Genomic DNA, 15,063 nt, shown 5'->3' with positions numbered 1-15,063 from the left:
ACTGTAAGTATGAAAATCATTCCACATCTATTTGTCATGGATTGTATGTGGTGGACTTTGCTCAGTGGTAATTGTGTATGATACCTGAAGTAGAGTTCAAAAGTCTCCACTGTTGTTAGTTCAGGAGTTCTGAGCAGCTGCGTTTCGCGACCAAAGGGCTGGAAAAGAAAGAAAAGGTTTGGACTGGTTTTTTTTGGAAGAGGGGGAGGGAGAGGGAAGGTCACCAGTTTATGAATGTTCTTTTTTGAAACATACCTAAGACTCCAAAACTGAATGTTCAAGGCAGAACATTGGTAACACTTTGGGTATTTGTTTAATGTTGATTTTTTTTCATGGCAAAGTATTTCCGCTTTCTGTTTAACTCTTGTTATGCTGAACTTACCATAATTTTACATTTTACGTATAGATACTATGGATACCCTTCACTTGAGTGTCATTGCTGTGGCCCTTTGCTTTAATCTTCCTGGATCGGTGGGAACCAACTCACAGCGGAGTCCTCTTGATACACATCAGTGTTCAGACTGCCGGTGGGATGGGGAGTGCGTCGTGAATTGTTCTTTTGCCGGAATATCTACTATTCCAGAAGATATATCACAAACAGCAATAACAGCTGATTTTAGTTACAATAATATTAAAACTTTTACGTTCGCTGATGGAAGAAACGAAGGGTGGATGCTAAAACACCTGAATCTCAGTAACAACCTGATTTCTGAACTCTCCTTAACTACTTGTAGAAATTTACCCATTTTAGAAACTCTAAACCTCAACGGTAACGCCATCCACACCCTCACACTGGACGTACCTGTGCCTGCCCCGGGGTCTAAAAAGTACGGGAAAGTTGATCGCCTCCTGCCTGCTTTGAAAGTGTTGTCAGTCGAAAGAAATAATCTTAATACCATTCCAAGAGGTAAGCGTTTCAAAATCTTTAAGGACCTCACTCCTAAGGGGTAAGTTGGTTTTGGGTATGATTCAGTCCATCTCGCTGAATTCAGACGGCGGCTGTCGTCTCATTCAGTTACACTTGGGCGAGGGAAAGTTCCAGCCGCCTGCAAATACAGGGACTGAAGCAAATGGGTTGTTTTGGATTAGGTTGGGTTTTTTTATACAGCCTTCACAATCATAATGCCTTAATGTCAGTCAAATATAACCAAATTTATCCCCTGGGAGCCCAAGCAGTATTTTTCCTTGTACAGAAAGGGAAGTAAGGATCTTTGGAAAAACACCAGCCTCCACAACCAAGTCGTGAACCTTAACGTCAAGAAAATTACAGATAATGAATTTCATACTGCTCTTCAGAAGAGAGTCAATCCTCTTCCAAATAAAACTTGCTCCAATTTCAGTATTTCGCAAAGGCAGAAAAATACATTTTGTTCAGTCGGAACCATTTTGCTCTGTGCCATCCGACACCCAACTGAAGTGACACCAGCTAGTAACAGGAGAGGGCCGTAAGGTTTCGACAGCCTTTTAGAAAGTGTTTGCTGGTCGCTGAGCCAGGCGAGGCATCGCAGCTGCACGACAGCCTCCATCCTCATAAACGCATGGTTCGCATTAGTGCTTAAACAAGGCAGAAGCTGCACTACGAGCAACACTATCCTATATGTTGTTTGCTGAATTTAATTGATCTCTGATGACATCATCAGATTCATTAGCTCTAGATTTTGAAAATACGGGGAGGGCAAACCAAAATCCCACTTATCTCACAAAGTCAAACAAAGGGGATAATTTTGCACCTACACAGGGTCCTCAAAGCTCTATTTTTCTCCTTTTTTGATACTAAATATTTCTCTAGCATGCAGGAAACCATTTCACTTAATTATTCACTTAAGTATCTATAAGGTTCCCATATAGACAGTATAGAAAATCTTACATTATAAAAAACACTGCTGCAGATTTGATTTGTTTTGATAGATACATGTAATGACATGTTATCAAACCTCTTCTCCAAGAGACCCAGTTTTTAGATGTTAAAAGTCAAATTACTATGCATCGTACCACCGTGCGTCAAGTTATACTTAAATTCCATATTCGTGTTTGTGCATGTTCAGAACTTTATTTTCCTCCTCCAGAATCCCTTGCTAACATTCCGGTTTTTAAGCTCCGGTAAGAAAAAACCCACTGAATTTCTAAAGCAGAGGGGTTTGGCCACAGAGGAACCCTTCCCACAACCGCCGCCCCAGGCGCCAGGCTGCTGCCCGCTCCTGCCACGCAGTGCCTATTCCTGGCACAAATTTATAACTTCAGGATGCATCCAAACTACAATGCTTCGCGCAGGTACAAGGAAGAGTTTATGAACTGCCAGAACTTCTGAATGCACTTCCTACCTGCTACCTCTAGTTTTTATAGCGGGGATGAATCATTCTTTCTGCTTTTCACAATAAACCCAAAGCTGCTGTTGTAACTAGGATATCCTGTCACGCTTTATCATTCACGGGCACAAGCAACAACATGGGTTTGGTTTCGGTCACGTTTACAGCCTATGAATATGGTTCAAATAATTCCACATATGAAAAACTCCCCTGAAGCTGCAGACGGCAATGAACAGGAGATACTGTATCACCTTTGGCATCTCCACCTTCTATTTACAATTAATTTCGATGTTATAAACTGAGTATATTCCACCCTTTCCACACTCCTCCTTTCCTACCTCCAGTTCTCCAGAGAAGCGTGCTCAAAGTACAGAGATGACAGTCGGAATAATTTTGATAGCCCAAAGGAATGTTACTGCTTTTATGGAGATGCAAATTTTCAAAACACGCGTTGATTGTGAATTTATTAACGCGCCTGCTGTTGACGCCACGCAACTTTTAGAAATGGGACACCCACTGAATAGGAAAAGCGTAATAGACAGGAACGGAAGGAATTTTGTTGCAAAGAATTTCAAAAAACCACTTGAGGCAATTGGGAAGACGAGAACGTGAAATGTAAAATAGTTTTGTTTTTCCCAGGACTCGGCCTGCTGCAGTCTTTACAGACTGTCCGCTTGTCATCCAACGGCATACGACAGATTGAGCTGAATGATTTTCAGAACTGCTCACAGCTGAAGGACATCGGCTTGCAAAACAACAAAATAACTAAAATTCATCCAGACGCCTTCAGGGATCTCAGCAAATTACAGGTTGTAAAGCAATAATACAACTGTTTACTGGTGATTAACACAAAACACTAAAAGATATTAATTATCAACTACTCAGCATGACTGTATTGCTCTTTGATTATTATATTAGTATGCGATTATAAAAACTAAAGCAAATGGTGAAAATAATCATTATTTTTATATAATATGTATTTGCTTTCCATATATAGAAAAACACACAGACTTGTAAATATACAAGACATAACCTTAAATTCACCATTTATCTATGCTGCAAACCAATCCATAACCGGCTTAAGCACACACACATCCTTTTCTACCCCCATCCCTTCCATGGCGAGAGCCCTGCGGCTTCCCATTCACACAGAGGTAGTCTACAATGGGAGAACGCTAAATATACCACAATTTAAACTTTTCATTTTAACTAAAAAACTTAGAGCAATATTCTTGAAATCCCAACCAGATGTATTATTCCCATAACTGCAAAAGCGCTTGTATACTACAATAAATGTTATTGTTGATATTGCAATTAGTATTCCATTGTAAGGCTTATCAAATTAACTCTGAATTATTTCCAAATAGGTCGTGGATCTCCGTGAAAACGCTCTGACAACCCCTTTACCCCAGCTATTAATCAGCCTGAACGTCTTTCAACTTGAAGTGGGTTTGTCAAATAACGCCTGGATATTCAACTGCAGACTAAATGCCTTCAAACATTTATTTCATTTTCTTTTTGACTCCACGAGGAAAAAATGGAGTATTTCCTACAATAAATCTGCCAACGACTCACAGAAACCTCGGCTGTGTCTTTCAAGCTTTGACTTAAACTGCAGCGACGGCGTTTTGCTCAAGCGGGCTGTCATCCCAACAGGGCAGACGTCGGTGCTAAACTGTGACTTGGAGGACACAAGGGGTACGTATAACAGGGACTCTGGCCATAGGCTGCTAAAATCCAAATGCGTGCAGAACGAGCAAAGAAATCTGGTCTCAAATGTGGATTTCTACAGATACCGTTTAAAAATAACCGAACAACAATTCAACGTGCAAATTATTTCATTAGCAAGTAGTATACCGGTTAGAATATTTGAAAGTCATGTTTGCCCAAAATAGTCTTAATCTCCTTCCTTACATTAAACTAATAAGCGAGGCCAAATTATACACAAATACATTTCAATAAGTAATACGTCGCAAATTTGTCAGTTAATTTTGGAATGCAAACAAAGGACCGGATAGTGGGGCGGCACTTCTGGGGCACGCAGAAAACCGAGAAGGATACAACAGTGTTTCCAGGATTCAGTCGCAACAAAACGAAACGGAAGTTTATTTGCAAGGGAAAGGATTTGTATTTCTTTTAACAAAGTACAGATACCGTAGCACACAGTTCACTTAGGAAATTAATTCAGCGTTTACAATTATACAGAGCACTTGAAGTACAAGTGACAGAATCTACAGGGCTAAGCCTTCCCATGCAGAGGGAAAACTCAGACCAAACTTAGAAGGTGTATTTGTCACGTGCCGTAAGGCAGAATTGTTTCAGTCTGATGGACGAACAGCACGTTGAGGTGGTAAGGCTTTCCCCCTTGGAACACTTCATCCCCGGATGAAAACAGGGAGGGTCGATCAGAAACGCCACCTGCTTTGTCTATCAACAAGGAAAGTCTCGGAAACTCTGATCCTGCCATTAAAATCAACGCACTGGATCGCACCAAAGCTCCACTGGGAACGCGAGCGGATCCAAAGGCAAAGGTGTTTCATACAACCTTGAAACATATTGCAAAAGCCAACAACCGGCCACGGCCCGCGCTAGCTAAAGTCTGGAACAAGTGCTGGGTAGATAGGAATATCCTTGCTTTTCACACCTTTTCGCTGCAGCCAAAGCAGTGACCGCAGGAAAATCACAGCGGTTGAAACACTGGCAGTTAACAAGGGCAGTTTTATCGCAGCCGCACACAGTGACCGCGGCCAGGCTGGAGAACGGCTGGCTGCACGCACAGGTCTTCCGCGAGGGAGATAAGCAGGGGTTTCTAGTGTAGCCCCGCACAGCGCTTAGATCATTTCAGTGACCTCCTCCCTCACCCACGCCGTTTTTCTTGGAAAGTCGGCTATTAACACCCCGTATCTGTGTTTTAAAGGGCAGGGGGGACCATGAGGGTTTAACAGATACTTGGTACCATGTAAAATGACTATGGATGGATAAAAAAACCCCAAACTTATTTTATAATAAATAAGTTAAAATTATCAAAGATAGGTCAGTGTGTTCTTACCAAAATAACTTGACCCTGCAAAGCAAGTACCCTATACTTTTAAGAAAGATTTCGCTTGTATTTTCTTTTATTTCAGGTAATGGAGTCTCTTGGTGGACACCTAATGGCAGAGTTTCAAAAGATAATAGTCTTCCTCATATGACACTGGATAAGATGAATAATTTAGTGATATACAATGCTGAGACAACAGCTGAAGGGTTATATTTGTGTGCTTCTAACGCAACTACGAAGAAATATCTCATCTACAATATTCAGGTGAAAGAAAGGGTTTCCACATTTTTGGTTAGAAAAGCCCGGGACGCTAACGCTGTTTTTCGACAAGGAAGAACAGAGCAAGACCTCGCACTGGCTGTCTGCCTCTCCGTGTTCATCACGTTTGTCTGTGCTTTTTGCCTGGGTGCTTTTGCCAGACCCTACCTTGTGAGCCTGTGGAGACTCGTGCGCAGGAACAAAAACGCAAGTTCAGAACACACCTACTCTAATCAAGCTTTTTCAGATGAAACCTTGAGCGGAGGGCGCTCTGCAAGCAAACCAACAACTCCACAGCGTAATTTGCTCATTCGCAATGAGAATTCTTCAAGAAACACACGCGTTCTTCCTACAGAAGCCTCTACTTTGTATGAAAACGCCATTGGCAGCTGTGTACACGCACCAAATCGTGAAGAAGAGTACCAGAAACAAAGCAATAATGACATCGACGTGAAGAAAAAGCAAGTGTTCTCAGACAGCAAAGCTAGTATCGGCAATTATGAAAATATAAATATTGATGATAGCGGACTATTTTCTGTAGGGGTGGATTACCAGAACAGCGATGAAGTAATGCCAAGAAAATTAACGAGTAATGACATTTCATTACGGAAAGATTCAAAATATGCAAATACAGACTCAGAGCAGAGCAGGTTCCCTCCCATACCCAGGAGACTGAATGCCAACTCCTACTCAAATCACACCTACTCTTCAGATTCGGATTTTTCCCTCACGGGACAACCTGCCTTTCCATTTCCCACGGGACAAACACAGGCAGTTGCACAAGACTCTAGGAACAGCGAGGTAAGCAACAGCTCCCGTCTGCTGCAGTCTGAAATCACAAAGGCTACAGCAGACTCTCCTGAAAGAAAAGGGATTGCTTCACGTAACGCACCCACGAGCACTACGAAATTTATGCCTGGAAGGCAAAGCTGTGAGGAACAACTTGGTCTAAACGGCAACATAAATATAAGCAGTGATGTGGGAGGTTTTATTTTACCCAGTAGCTGCAAGAGAGGTACAAATACTGAGAACCCAAGTGTCTACCAAACAGCAGAAAACTCTCCTTCTGCAGAGTATGACTGTAAAACGCAACATACACGTGAAAAAGGTGCTTCAGCAGATCTATTTGACGATAGTTCTTCGGATGAAGGGACTCCTTTCACAATGAGTGACTGCAGTTCTCTAGCAGACTTTGAACTGGAACAACCCGACGCTGGTGACAACCTGCCAGTCTGTCGGTCATCACTAGAGGAAGCTGATATGAACAGTGGAACTGAGAAGTTCTCCACACTGCCAGAGTCTCCAAACACTGCTGCCGAACTTCAGCATATTGGGAAAACTGAAGACGAGAACAACACGTGTTTTGAAACCACTATTGATTATGGATCAGATACCATCACGCCTGAGACAGCATCACCTTATGCTGATAAACGCAGTGACCACGAAGGCATGACGGATTCAGACACAATTAGTTCTTCAAGTCAAGAAGTTCCTGATAGGTCTGATTATTTCACTAATGCAGAGTCAACAGTGCAAAACTCTGATTCTCTCCACAATCGAAGTACAGATTTTGGTAATACGTTCCTCTCATTAAGACATTCTCCCACATATGCCACCGACACAGAGAGCACTCCCGAAGAGGCTGAAGTGCAGCTCTATCAGTTTCCCGACGAACCACGGCATTCCTTCAGCTTCACTCCCACCGAACAAAAAGAAAAAGCACCAGAAGGAAGCACAGAGGAGCAGACAGACAGGGACTCCCTTGAAAAGAATCACGGTGAAGGGGACATTACGTTACGAAGAAACACGAGTACATCTGAGGACGATGATTTTATTTTTGCTCCCATTGATACTGGTTTGAATGAAATCGTTACAAAACCATCGCTACCGCATTCCAGCAGCGAATCATCTCTTCAATCTCTGCCTGAACACACAGCTGAAAGCCATTTTAGGGTTGTTACAGAGCAAGAAGACTCGCTACCACAGGGGAAGTGGGTGAGCACAACTAAGGCTTGTGCAGACACACTGCAAACAGGTTTTAATGAGGAAAACTGCGACGGATACACAGAATTACAGGACACCAGCAACTGTAGTCTGCCCGAAGAAACGCAGTCGTGCAGTCTTACGGCAGATCTGCTGCATCTTCACGCTTCCGGGAAAACACAATCCGTCTTCAACACAGAAGATCGCTTCCAACTGGATCAGAGCGACGAGGATGCATATTCCTTCTCAGTCCCACGAGGCTTCTTCAATGACAGCACAGCGCACAGTTCACATTCATTCCCACAACAGACTACAGGAAACACAATCTCCGAAAGCACCGATTCCAGCGAGGCGGAGGATGACACTACTTTGACAGGACTGGAGAACAATTCTACAGCAGCTGTCAACCTCCAAAATTCAAGTGAAAAACTCAGTCAAAAAAGTCAGACCAATTTAGGACGGGGCCAGTTTTTCGTTAAGAAGAAAAGAGCTTTTGATGGATTTGCTAATATTTTGCAAAGCAGGAAAACAGACTTCAACAGTTGAGACGCAACAGTGTAATACTAAGCTCCCACAGTGTTTATGTCATATTGTAGATGCAAAAACGATCGTGTCTTAACGAGAAGCTTTTAGTAACCGTTAAATACCATGTGTTATTTTGGTTCTGCCCCTCCCCCCTCCCGGCTCTCAGTACAACTATCTGTCGGCCTTTAACTTCAGAAATCCGAGTTATGGAACTAGACGTAACAATGAGGTGTATAAAGCCAGGATCCGTACAATTTAAAAACACCGCAATTCCAATGGGTAATTCAGGATAGAAGCCATGAACTTTTGTTTAGAAGGGTACTTGTAAAAAAACCAACCAAACAAAAATTTTAGATTTTATGAAAAACAACTGTAGGATAGCTCAAACGAGTAAACTACTCAGTAGTTATAACTGATAATAAAACTTTTGCTGAGTTATAATAATAATACGTATTTACTTTCTCATTATTGTTGGTACTAAGATATTGGTTTCCTTTAGAATTTGCCTCTGATGTGCACTGTTTTGTTTGTCTAAAATAAATGTTACACTGAAATTATTGTTACATTATTACTATTATTGTGTTTTCCCTATAAAGTGAAACAGTACACATTACTGTCTTCTGCTCTCTGAACCAAATTTGCGGATTAAGCGTCTCTGAATTCCCGCAGTTTTGCAAAGATAGGTAAAGTCCAAGCAGTATCTGATTACTTTTAAAAAATTAGTTTTTAACTTGGCAAGACAGAGTGAGTAATGAAACCCTTCTTTCTCAAAGGGACAGAACAGAATTGAAACCGCGCAGAAGAGTCAATTACGGAGATGTAGCTACTAATGGGACATCACCCGTAGTTTGCAGATGTGATGACACGGGCAGGGTAATTTAAAAAAAAAGACAGTTTATATTACTAAGCTATAATTCCCCATAAAAAAAGGATCCTATACCCACTTCAGAATTTTACTGAGGCAAATCAAGAGCAGCTCAAAACTGCTGTATTAGAATATGAATAGCTTGATATACAGTAACGTTTTCTAAGCCAAAAGATAACAGATGTAAGATAAAATTTGCTCTGAATATGGCCCGAGGCCCTTTTAACATACACTGTATCACTGATGCAGTCCTTGAAGGGGAATGTCATCATGAAGGGGAACAGGCCCACATTCCCAGAAAATGCAGGAGGTTGGCCAGCACCTTTGGGAAAACCTCTGTCATGAAGACGCAATTAATTCTCTAAAAACTCCAAACAGAAGGAACACATTTCAGTTCCACCAGATGAGAAACAAGTCCAAAGGCACAGCACATCTTTGAAAGTATCTTTCAAGAGGCAGCTAGGAAAGAACAAAGAGATGCTGACAGAAGCTAATAATTGTTACCTTCATGTACAGGGAATTAAAAAAAAAAAAAAAAAAGTATTGCAAAACTTAAGAGGCAAGTAAAAGCAACTGAAGGAGACTGGTGCTAATATTGTTTGACCTTTTGAAAAATATTGTCTTTAGTGCCTTGAGTTCCTTTTAAATAATTGCTTTAAATAATTGTTTTACACATCTAGCATCACAATTAGCAGTTATATATTTACTGAGCCAAGTCACCTGTGCTTAGATCTCCTGTTGGTTTGTTTTGGATTTTCTTCTGGCTGATTTTCTCAAAAATCTCTAACATAACTCAGAATAGTTATGTGTCAGGTAGGTGTTGCATAGATTTGATTTAGGTCACCATAGTATTTGCAAATAACCGCACTCAGGAACACCCGTAATTCCATTACAAGCAATGAATCTGCTGTCATTCACACAGATCTTCTTGCTTGCCAGTCAGTTCTTGGAAGATTTCTGCTCTTTTTCCTCCAGTGTTCAGTGGTATCTAAACTGATGACTAAGAAGTATTTTAACAGCAGGTACTGGCTTCAGTCCTTCCGTAGGAGTCCACTCAGGGACCAAGAATGAAATCATCTTTTGACAGAATCGATAATTTGTCATCAAATTATTCATGAGTTTAAGGGTCTGATTTTGTTTTCTGTTTTTCAAACACAGGAAAAAGTTTTACACGTTTAATTGTCCAGAATTGTTCATACAACCTGAGTAGACAAGAACTAAATGACAAAACACTCACATCTGCACAAAATCACAGCATTCTGACATGTTAAAAATATAGTTACTCTAAAATAAAGTAAGTTTCCCAATACAATTCATTCCTTGATTCTATACACGTCTGCAAATGTTACACCCTCTTCTACTGCCGTTTTTCTCTCCTAAGCCCCACGTAGCCTCAACACTCACGTAATGCCTTGGCTTCGACTGAATTTAAGGCTGCTGTTCTCAGAGAACAGCCTGTGACATAAAAACCAACTGCATTTTTAGAGGTTGTCTAAAAGTAAGGAACTGGGTAATTTGAGCACAATTCCTCGCAGGAACAGCGACACGGCCACTAGGAGCCCAAAACAGAACAGCATTTCCTCACCACCAGCGCTTTTCTTAGCGCCCATAACCAGCTTTCAGTAAAGCTCATTATACACAGGAGTTACCTGTGGCCAAAGTAACTTTAAAAATGGAATACATTAAAAGGTGCAGACTTGTTCCTTACGGGATGTATGAGGCTTCAAACACTGTGCTGACGGACCTCCAAGGTCTGTCACCTTTTGGCTGTACCAGCTGCTAACAAGCTAAGAAATCTAACTACATAAGCAAGCCGATTTCCTGAATCATGGGGGAAAAAAAAATAAATATTTGAGTGCCTCTATTGATGGCACATCAATGTTTTGTCATTTGCTTCTGCTACAGCTCAGCAGGCTTTCAAAACATATATTGGAAAGTTGTTTTCTCATCTTTTTTCTGCCTGTGGGAATGCTGCAGTGGCGCTGCAGACAGTACACTACTTGTGAGAAGCTGCGAGTTCTCTAAGCCTCCCTTTATGCCATAAAGTTACAGAAAAAGGTTATCTGCTGTTCTCATCAGAGAAAATAAATTTGCTCCTTCGTCAAGGGGTTTTTAACATGCGACATAGTATTTCATTCTACTGTCAGAATATTGTCGATGTTCTGTCTCAAACTTGCCTTCAGATTTCTGCCTAATCTTGCACCTCTCCTTTGCTACTGATCGCTCCAGACACTCTGATTAATCCCTTGTTCATTCAAACCCAAACACTCAGCTGCCTCTCCTTTGTATCAGTTCCTCACTTCATTAGCAATTGCTCCCAAAGTTAATACAAAACCTTTTATATTTCCTGTGGCTTCCAAGCAGTACTCTTCACGCTGTGCTCCTCTCCATCCATCCTATTTCTCCATGACCCTCTGTAAGCAATAGGTACACAGCCCCCCACTCACCGACTCCCTCCAAGATTTTATCCACTCACTTTTCTTTACGTTTCAACTGACACCAATCCACTAGATCTTGTTTGCACTGAAAACCTCACTAGGGTAGATGGTTGCGTCACTGAGAATTTTCTAGAATACCTATACTAGTACAAAACCAGTTACAGTTACAGGGACTAAAGTGTACACTATATAGACAACACCTTTTTTCACCCCCTGCATGGAAGTCACAGTTGCAGAGAGGTGTAACTGCAACAGCTTGTCATGGTTTAGGCCAAATCCACCACTGGGGACCCGAGGGACCCCAGACGGGACCGACAGATGCTCCCCCCTACCCCTCTTCAAAGAGAGAGGCAGAGGAGGAAAAAGAGACTTACGAGTTTAGAAGGAACTAAACTACTTTAATGAAATATTAATAATAAAATAAAAAGAAATAATGAGAAATATATACAAAACCGTATCAAGCTCCCGAGATGACAGCACGACACCGGCTGGCACTGGGGCAGTCCCAGGCTGGACTCAGTGAGGGACAGGAACTGGATTCCGGATCTGGAGTCAGGATGGGGATCACAGGCAGACAAACAGAGTCCTCCTCAGACATCGGCCATTGAAGGAAGAGCGCTGACCCTTTGATCCCTCAGCTTTTATACTGAGCATGAGGCAGATGGGATGGAATACCCTGTTGGTCAGTTTTGGGTCACCTGTCCTGTCCACTCCTCCCCGCAGGTGGAACCCCACTATGCTTTTCCTCTTCTGACCCTCCAACGTGGCAAATAACAAAGTTGGTTGGCCGTGGGGCTTATGGCAATAAGTATGAGCAGGAGCCTCTCTGCATGCCATGCCTGGGCATCGGCTATAAACAATTGGTCTTATCACGCTGAGAGAGTGAACACTGTCTGCACAATATGCAGTTAATTTCAGTAGTTAGAAGAGGCCCAGCTAAGAAGCGAAGTTACTGAGCAAAATTGGTTCTGTTTTACCTCAAACCAGGACACTGCTCTAGGCATGTTGAAACTTCATTAGCATCATCAGTAACTTCAGGTAGCAAAACTTATGTTCAGGTAAGACTTACGTTGTTATCACAGTCGATATGAGTAAACAGACCAAGTCACAGAACAGGCTCGATAAAAAAGGTGGCTGAGCTCATGCTGTACAAATTCGTAAACGAAGCATGAAGAGGCAGCCAAGAGGATGTCGGTAACAGACCGGGCACACCTTCTCACAGGGCAACGGTGTGCTGAGCTCTGGGGTTGACAGGACATAGTATCCCCCATGCAGGGAATCAGTACAGGAAAAATACTGAAGTCTTAAGAGTAGATTGAGAACTTCGGATACAGTAATTGGAATGACACAAAGCTCTCATTTTCAAACACATATTTTATGACACTCGGATGATTATCAAGTTATTTGCTGTAGCTACAAAGCATTTCGAATTTTCCAAAGTATGCTGATAACTGGGCTGGAAAATAACCCCTGTATATATTAAAAAAAAAAAAAAAAAAAAAAAAAAAAATCACATTTAACCTACATAAAATTAACATCAGAAACTATCTGATAGCAATATTAACGTTTTCATGGTAGAGAAGACTGGCTCCCCCTCTCTGATAAATACGAGCAGCAGGCTACATTCTGAGAACTGGTGAAGGCAATCCCAGCCTTCATCACCAACACGAACTTCATGAAGAACTGCTTCTCTAGAATGGGCTCTACGTTACAATATTCTAACTGTAATGTAAATACACTCAACTTTAAACAATATTTTAAGTCAAGAGCCTTAGGACTGGTAGCTTACATAGTGCAAAATATTTTAAAATTTCTTGTGGAATCTCTTACACGTGTTCTTTATTTTCTTTGCCAGCTTTTAAGTCTGTTGCCTATTCAAAAACAGATTTGTAACTCTGCAAGCAATACAAAGTAGTAAGATTAACTAATTGCTCCTTTAAAAACCTAATTTTGTGAATGTATTATGGACATTTAGGCTATAATTTTCATACAAAAGCAGTGGCTTTTCTACTGCTCTGCTTAGATACTATCACTTTTGCTTTAAACAGATCAACGAGACAGTTCATTACAAGTCAAATAACTGAAAAACTCTTCTAAAAAGTAAGAAAAACACAAGTGTTTAAGATCGTGAACAGATAAAAATATCCCCATGTTTGAATACTGCTAGACTGGTCTTCTCTTCCAGCATTACATCTGAGTAACTTAGAGAATTTTCTTTAGCATATGCTTTTCGAAATCATAGAATGACAGAAAGGTTGCAGTTGGAAGGCACCTCTGGAGGTCATCTGGTCCAAACCCACTGCTCAAGCAGGGGCACCTACAGCCAGTTGCCCAGGACAATGTCCAGACAGCTTTTGAGTATCTCCAAGAATGGAGACTCTACCACCTTCTGGGCAACCTGTGCCAGTGCTTAGTCCCTCCCACAGTCAAAAAGTGTTTCCTGATGTTCAGACGGAGCCTCCCATGCTTCAGTTTGTGCCCACTGATTCTGGTCCTGTCACTGGGCACTGCTGAAAAGAGTCTGGTTCTATCTTCTTTACACCCTCCCTTCATGTATTTATATACATTAGTAAGACCTCCCCAGCACCTCCTCCAGGCTGAACAGTCCCAGCTCTCAGCCTCATAGGAGAGGTGCTCCTGTCCCTTCATCATCTTTGTGGCCCTTTGCTGGACTCTCTCCAGTACGTCAGGGTGTCTCTGGTACTGGGGAGCCCAGAAGAGGGGACAGTACTCCAGGTGTGACCTCACCAGCGCAGAGCAGAGCGGAAGGATTGTCGTCTTTAACTGGCTGGCAATACTTTGTCTAATGCAGTCCAGGATACCGTTTGCCTTTTTTGTGGCAAGTGCATGTTGCTGGGTCATCTTCAACTTGGTGTCCATCAGGAAACCCAGTCCCTTTTCTGCCAAGCTGCTTTCCGGCTGGGTGGCCCCCAGCATATACTGGTGCACAGGGTTGTTCCTTCCCAGATGCAGGACTTTGGACTTCTTGCTGAAGTTCATGAGGGTCCTGTCAGCCCATTTCTCCAGCCTGTTGATGTCCCTCTGGATGGCAGCATGACCCTGTGGTGTATTAGCCACTCCTCCCAATTTGGTGTCATCAGCAGACTTGCTGAGGGTACACTCTGCCCCATCAATCGGGTCGTTAATGAAGATGTTGAACAGGATTGGACCAGCATCGACCCCTGGGGTACAGTGCTAGTTACCGGCTTCCAAGTAGACTTCATGCCACCGACGGCCACCCTCTGGGCCCTGTCATTCGGCCAGGTTTCAGTCTACCTCTCACTGCTCACCCAGCCCATACATACATGCTTTTCTCCGAGGACCTCACAGGCCAAAAGCCTGTGTTGACATGAGCAAGTAATAATCATGCTTCTTGTAAGATTTTGTCTTAAGAGACATTCCTGCTCAAATTGCATCTTTTTGTTGAAAACTTTTGTATTACAATACTGTTTTACATCCACACACTCCACTTGAAACATACCTTCTTCCAACAAAATTTTAAATACTGATTTGCCTCAATATTAGAAATAAGGATGACAAGATTATACATATAAGTTTTCTGCCACTAAATGGTAAAGATTGCCAGCTGATGTGATACATGTTCAGGTATAAGAATTTCTGAAGTACGAACCACAGAAAAATCTGAAG

The 15,063-nt window shown here is 42.0% G+C and overlaps 1 protein-coding gene across 1 annotated transcript; it reads left to right on the top strand.

Annotated features, from left to right (window-relative positions):
* Positions 1-411: 411 nt before the first annotated feature.
* Positions 412-8,213, top strand: LRRC66 (leucine rich repeat containing 66; the record flags this gene model as incomplete). Its single annotated transcript, XM_082482626.1, has 4 exons — positions 412-907; positions 2,946-3,115; positions 3,674-4,004; positions 5,432-8,213. 4 exons carry the CDS (start codon positions 412-414, stop codon positions 8,131-8,133), a joined length of 3,699 nt encoding a protein of 1,232 aa, XP_082338752.1. The 3' UTR covers positions 8,134-8,213.
* Positions 8,214-15,063: the final 6,850 nt, after the last annotated feature.

Source organism: Vanellus vanellus (genome assembly GCF_965231255.1).
Source record: "Vanellus vanellus genome assembly, chromosome: 4".
Lineage (NCBI taxonomy): Eukaryota > Metazoa > Chordata > Aves > Charadriiformes > Charadriidae > Vanellus > Vanellus vanellus.
This window is presented reverse-complemented; position numbering and strand designations above follow the sequence as displayed.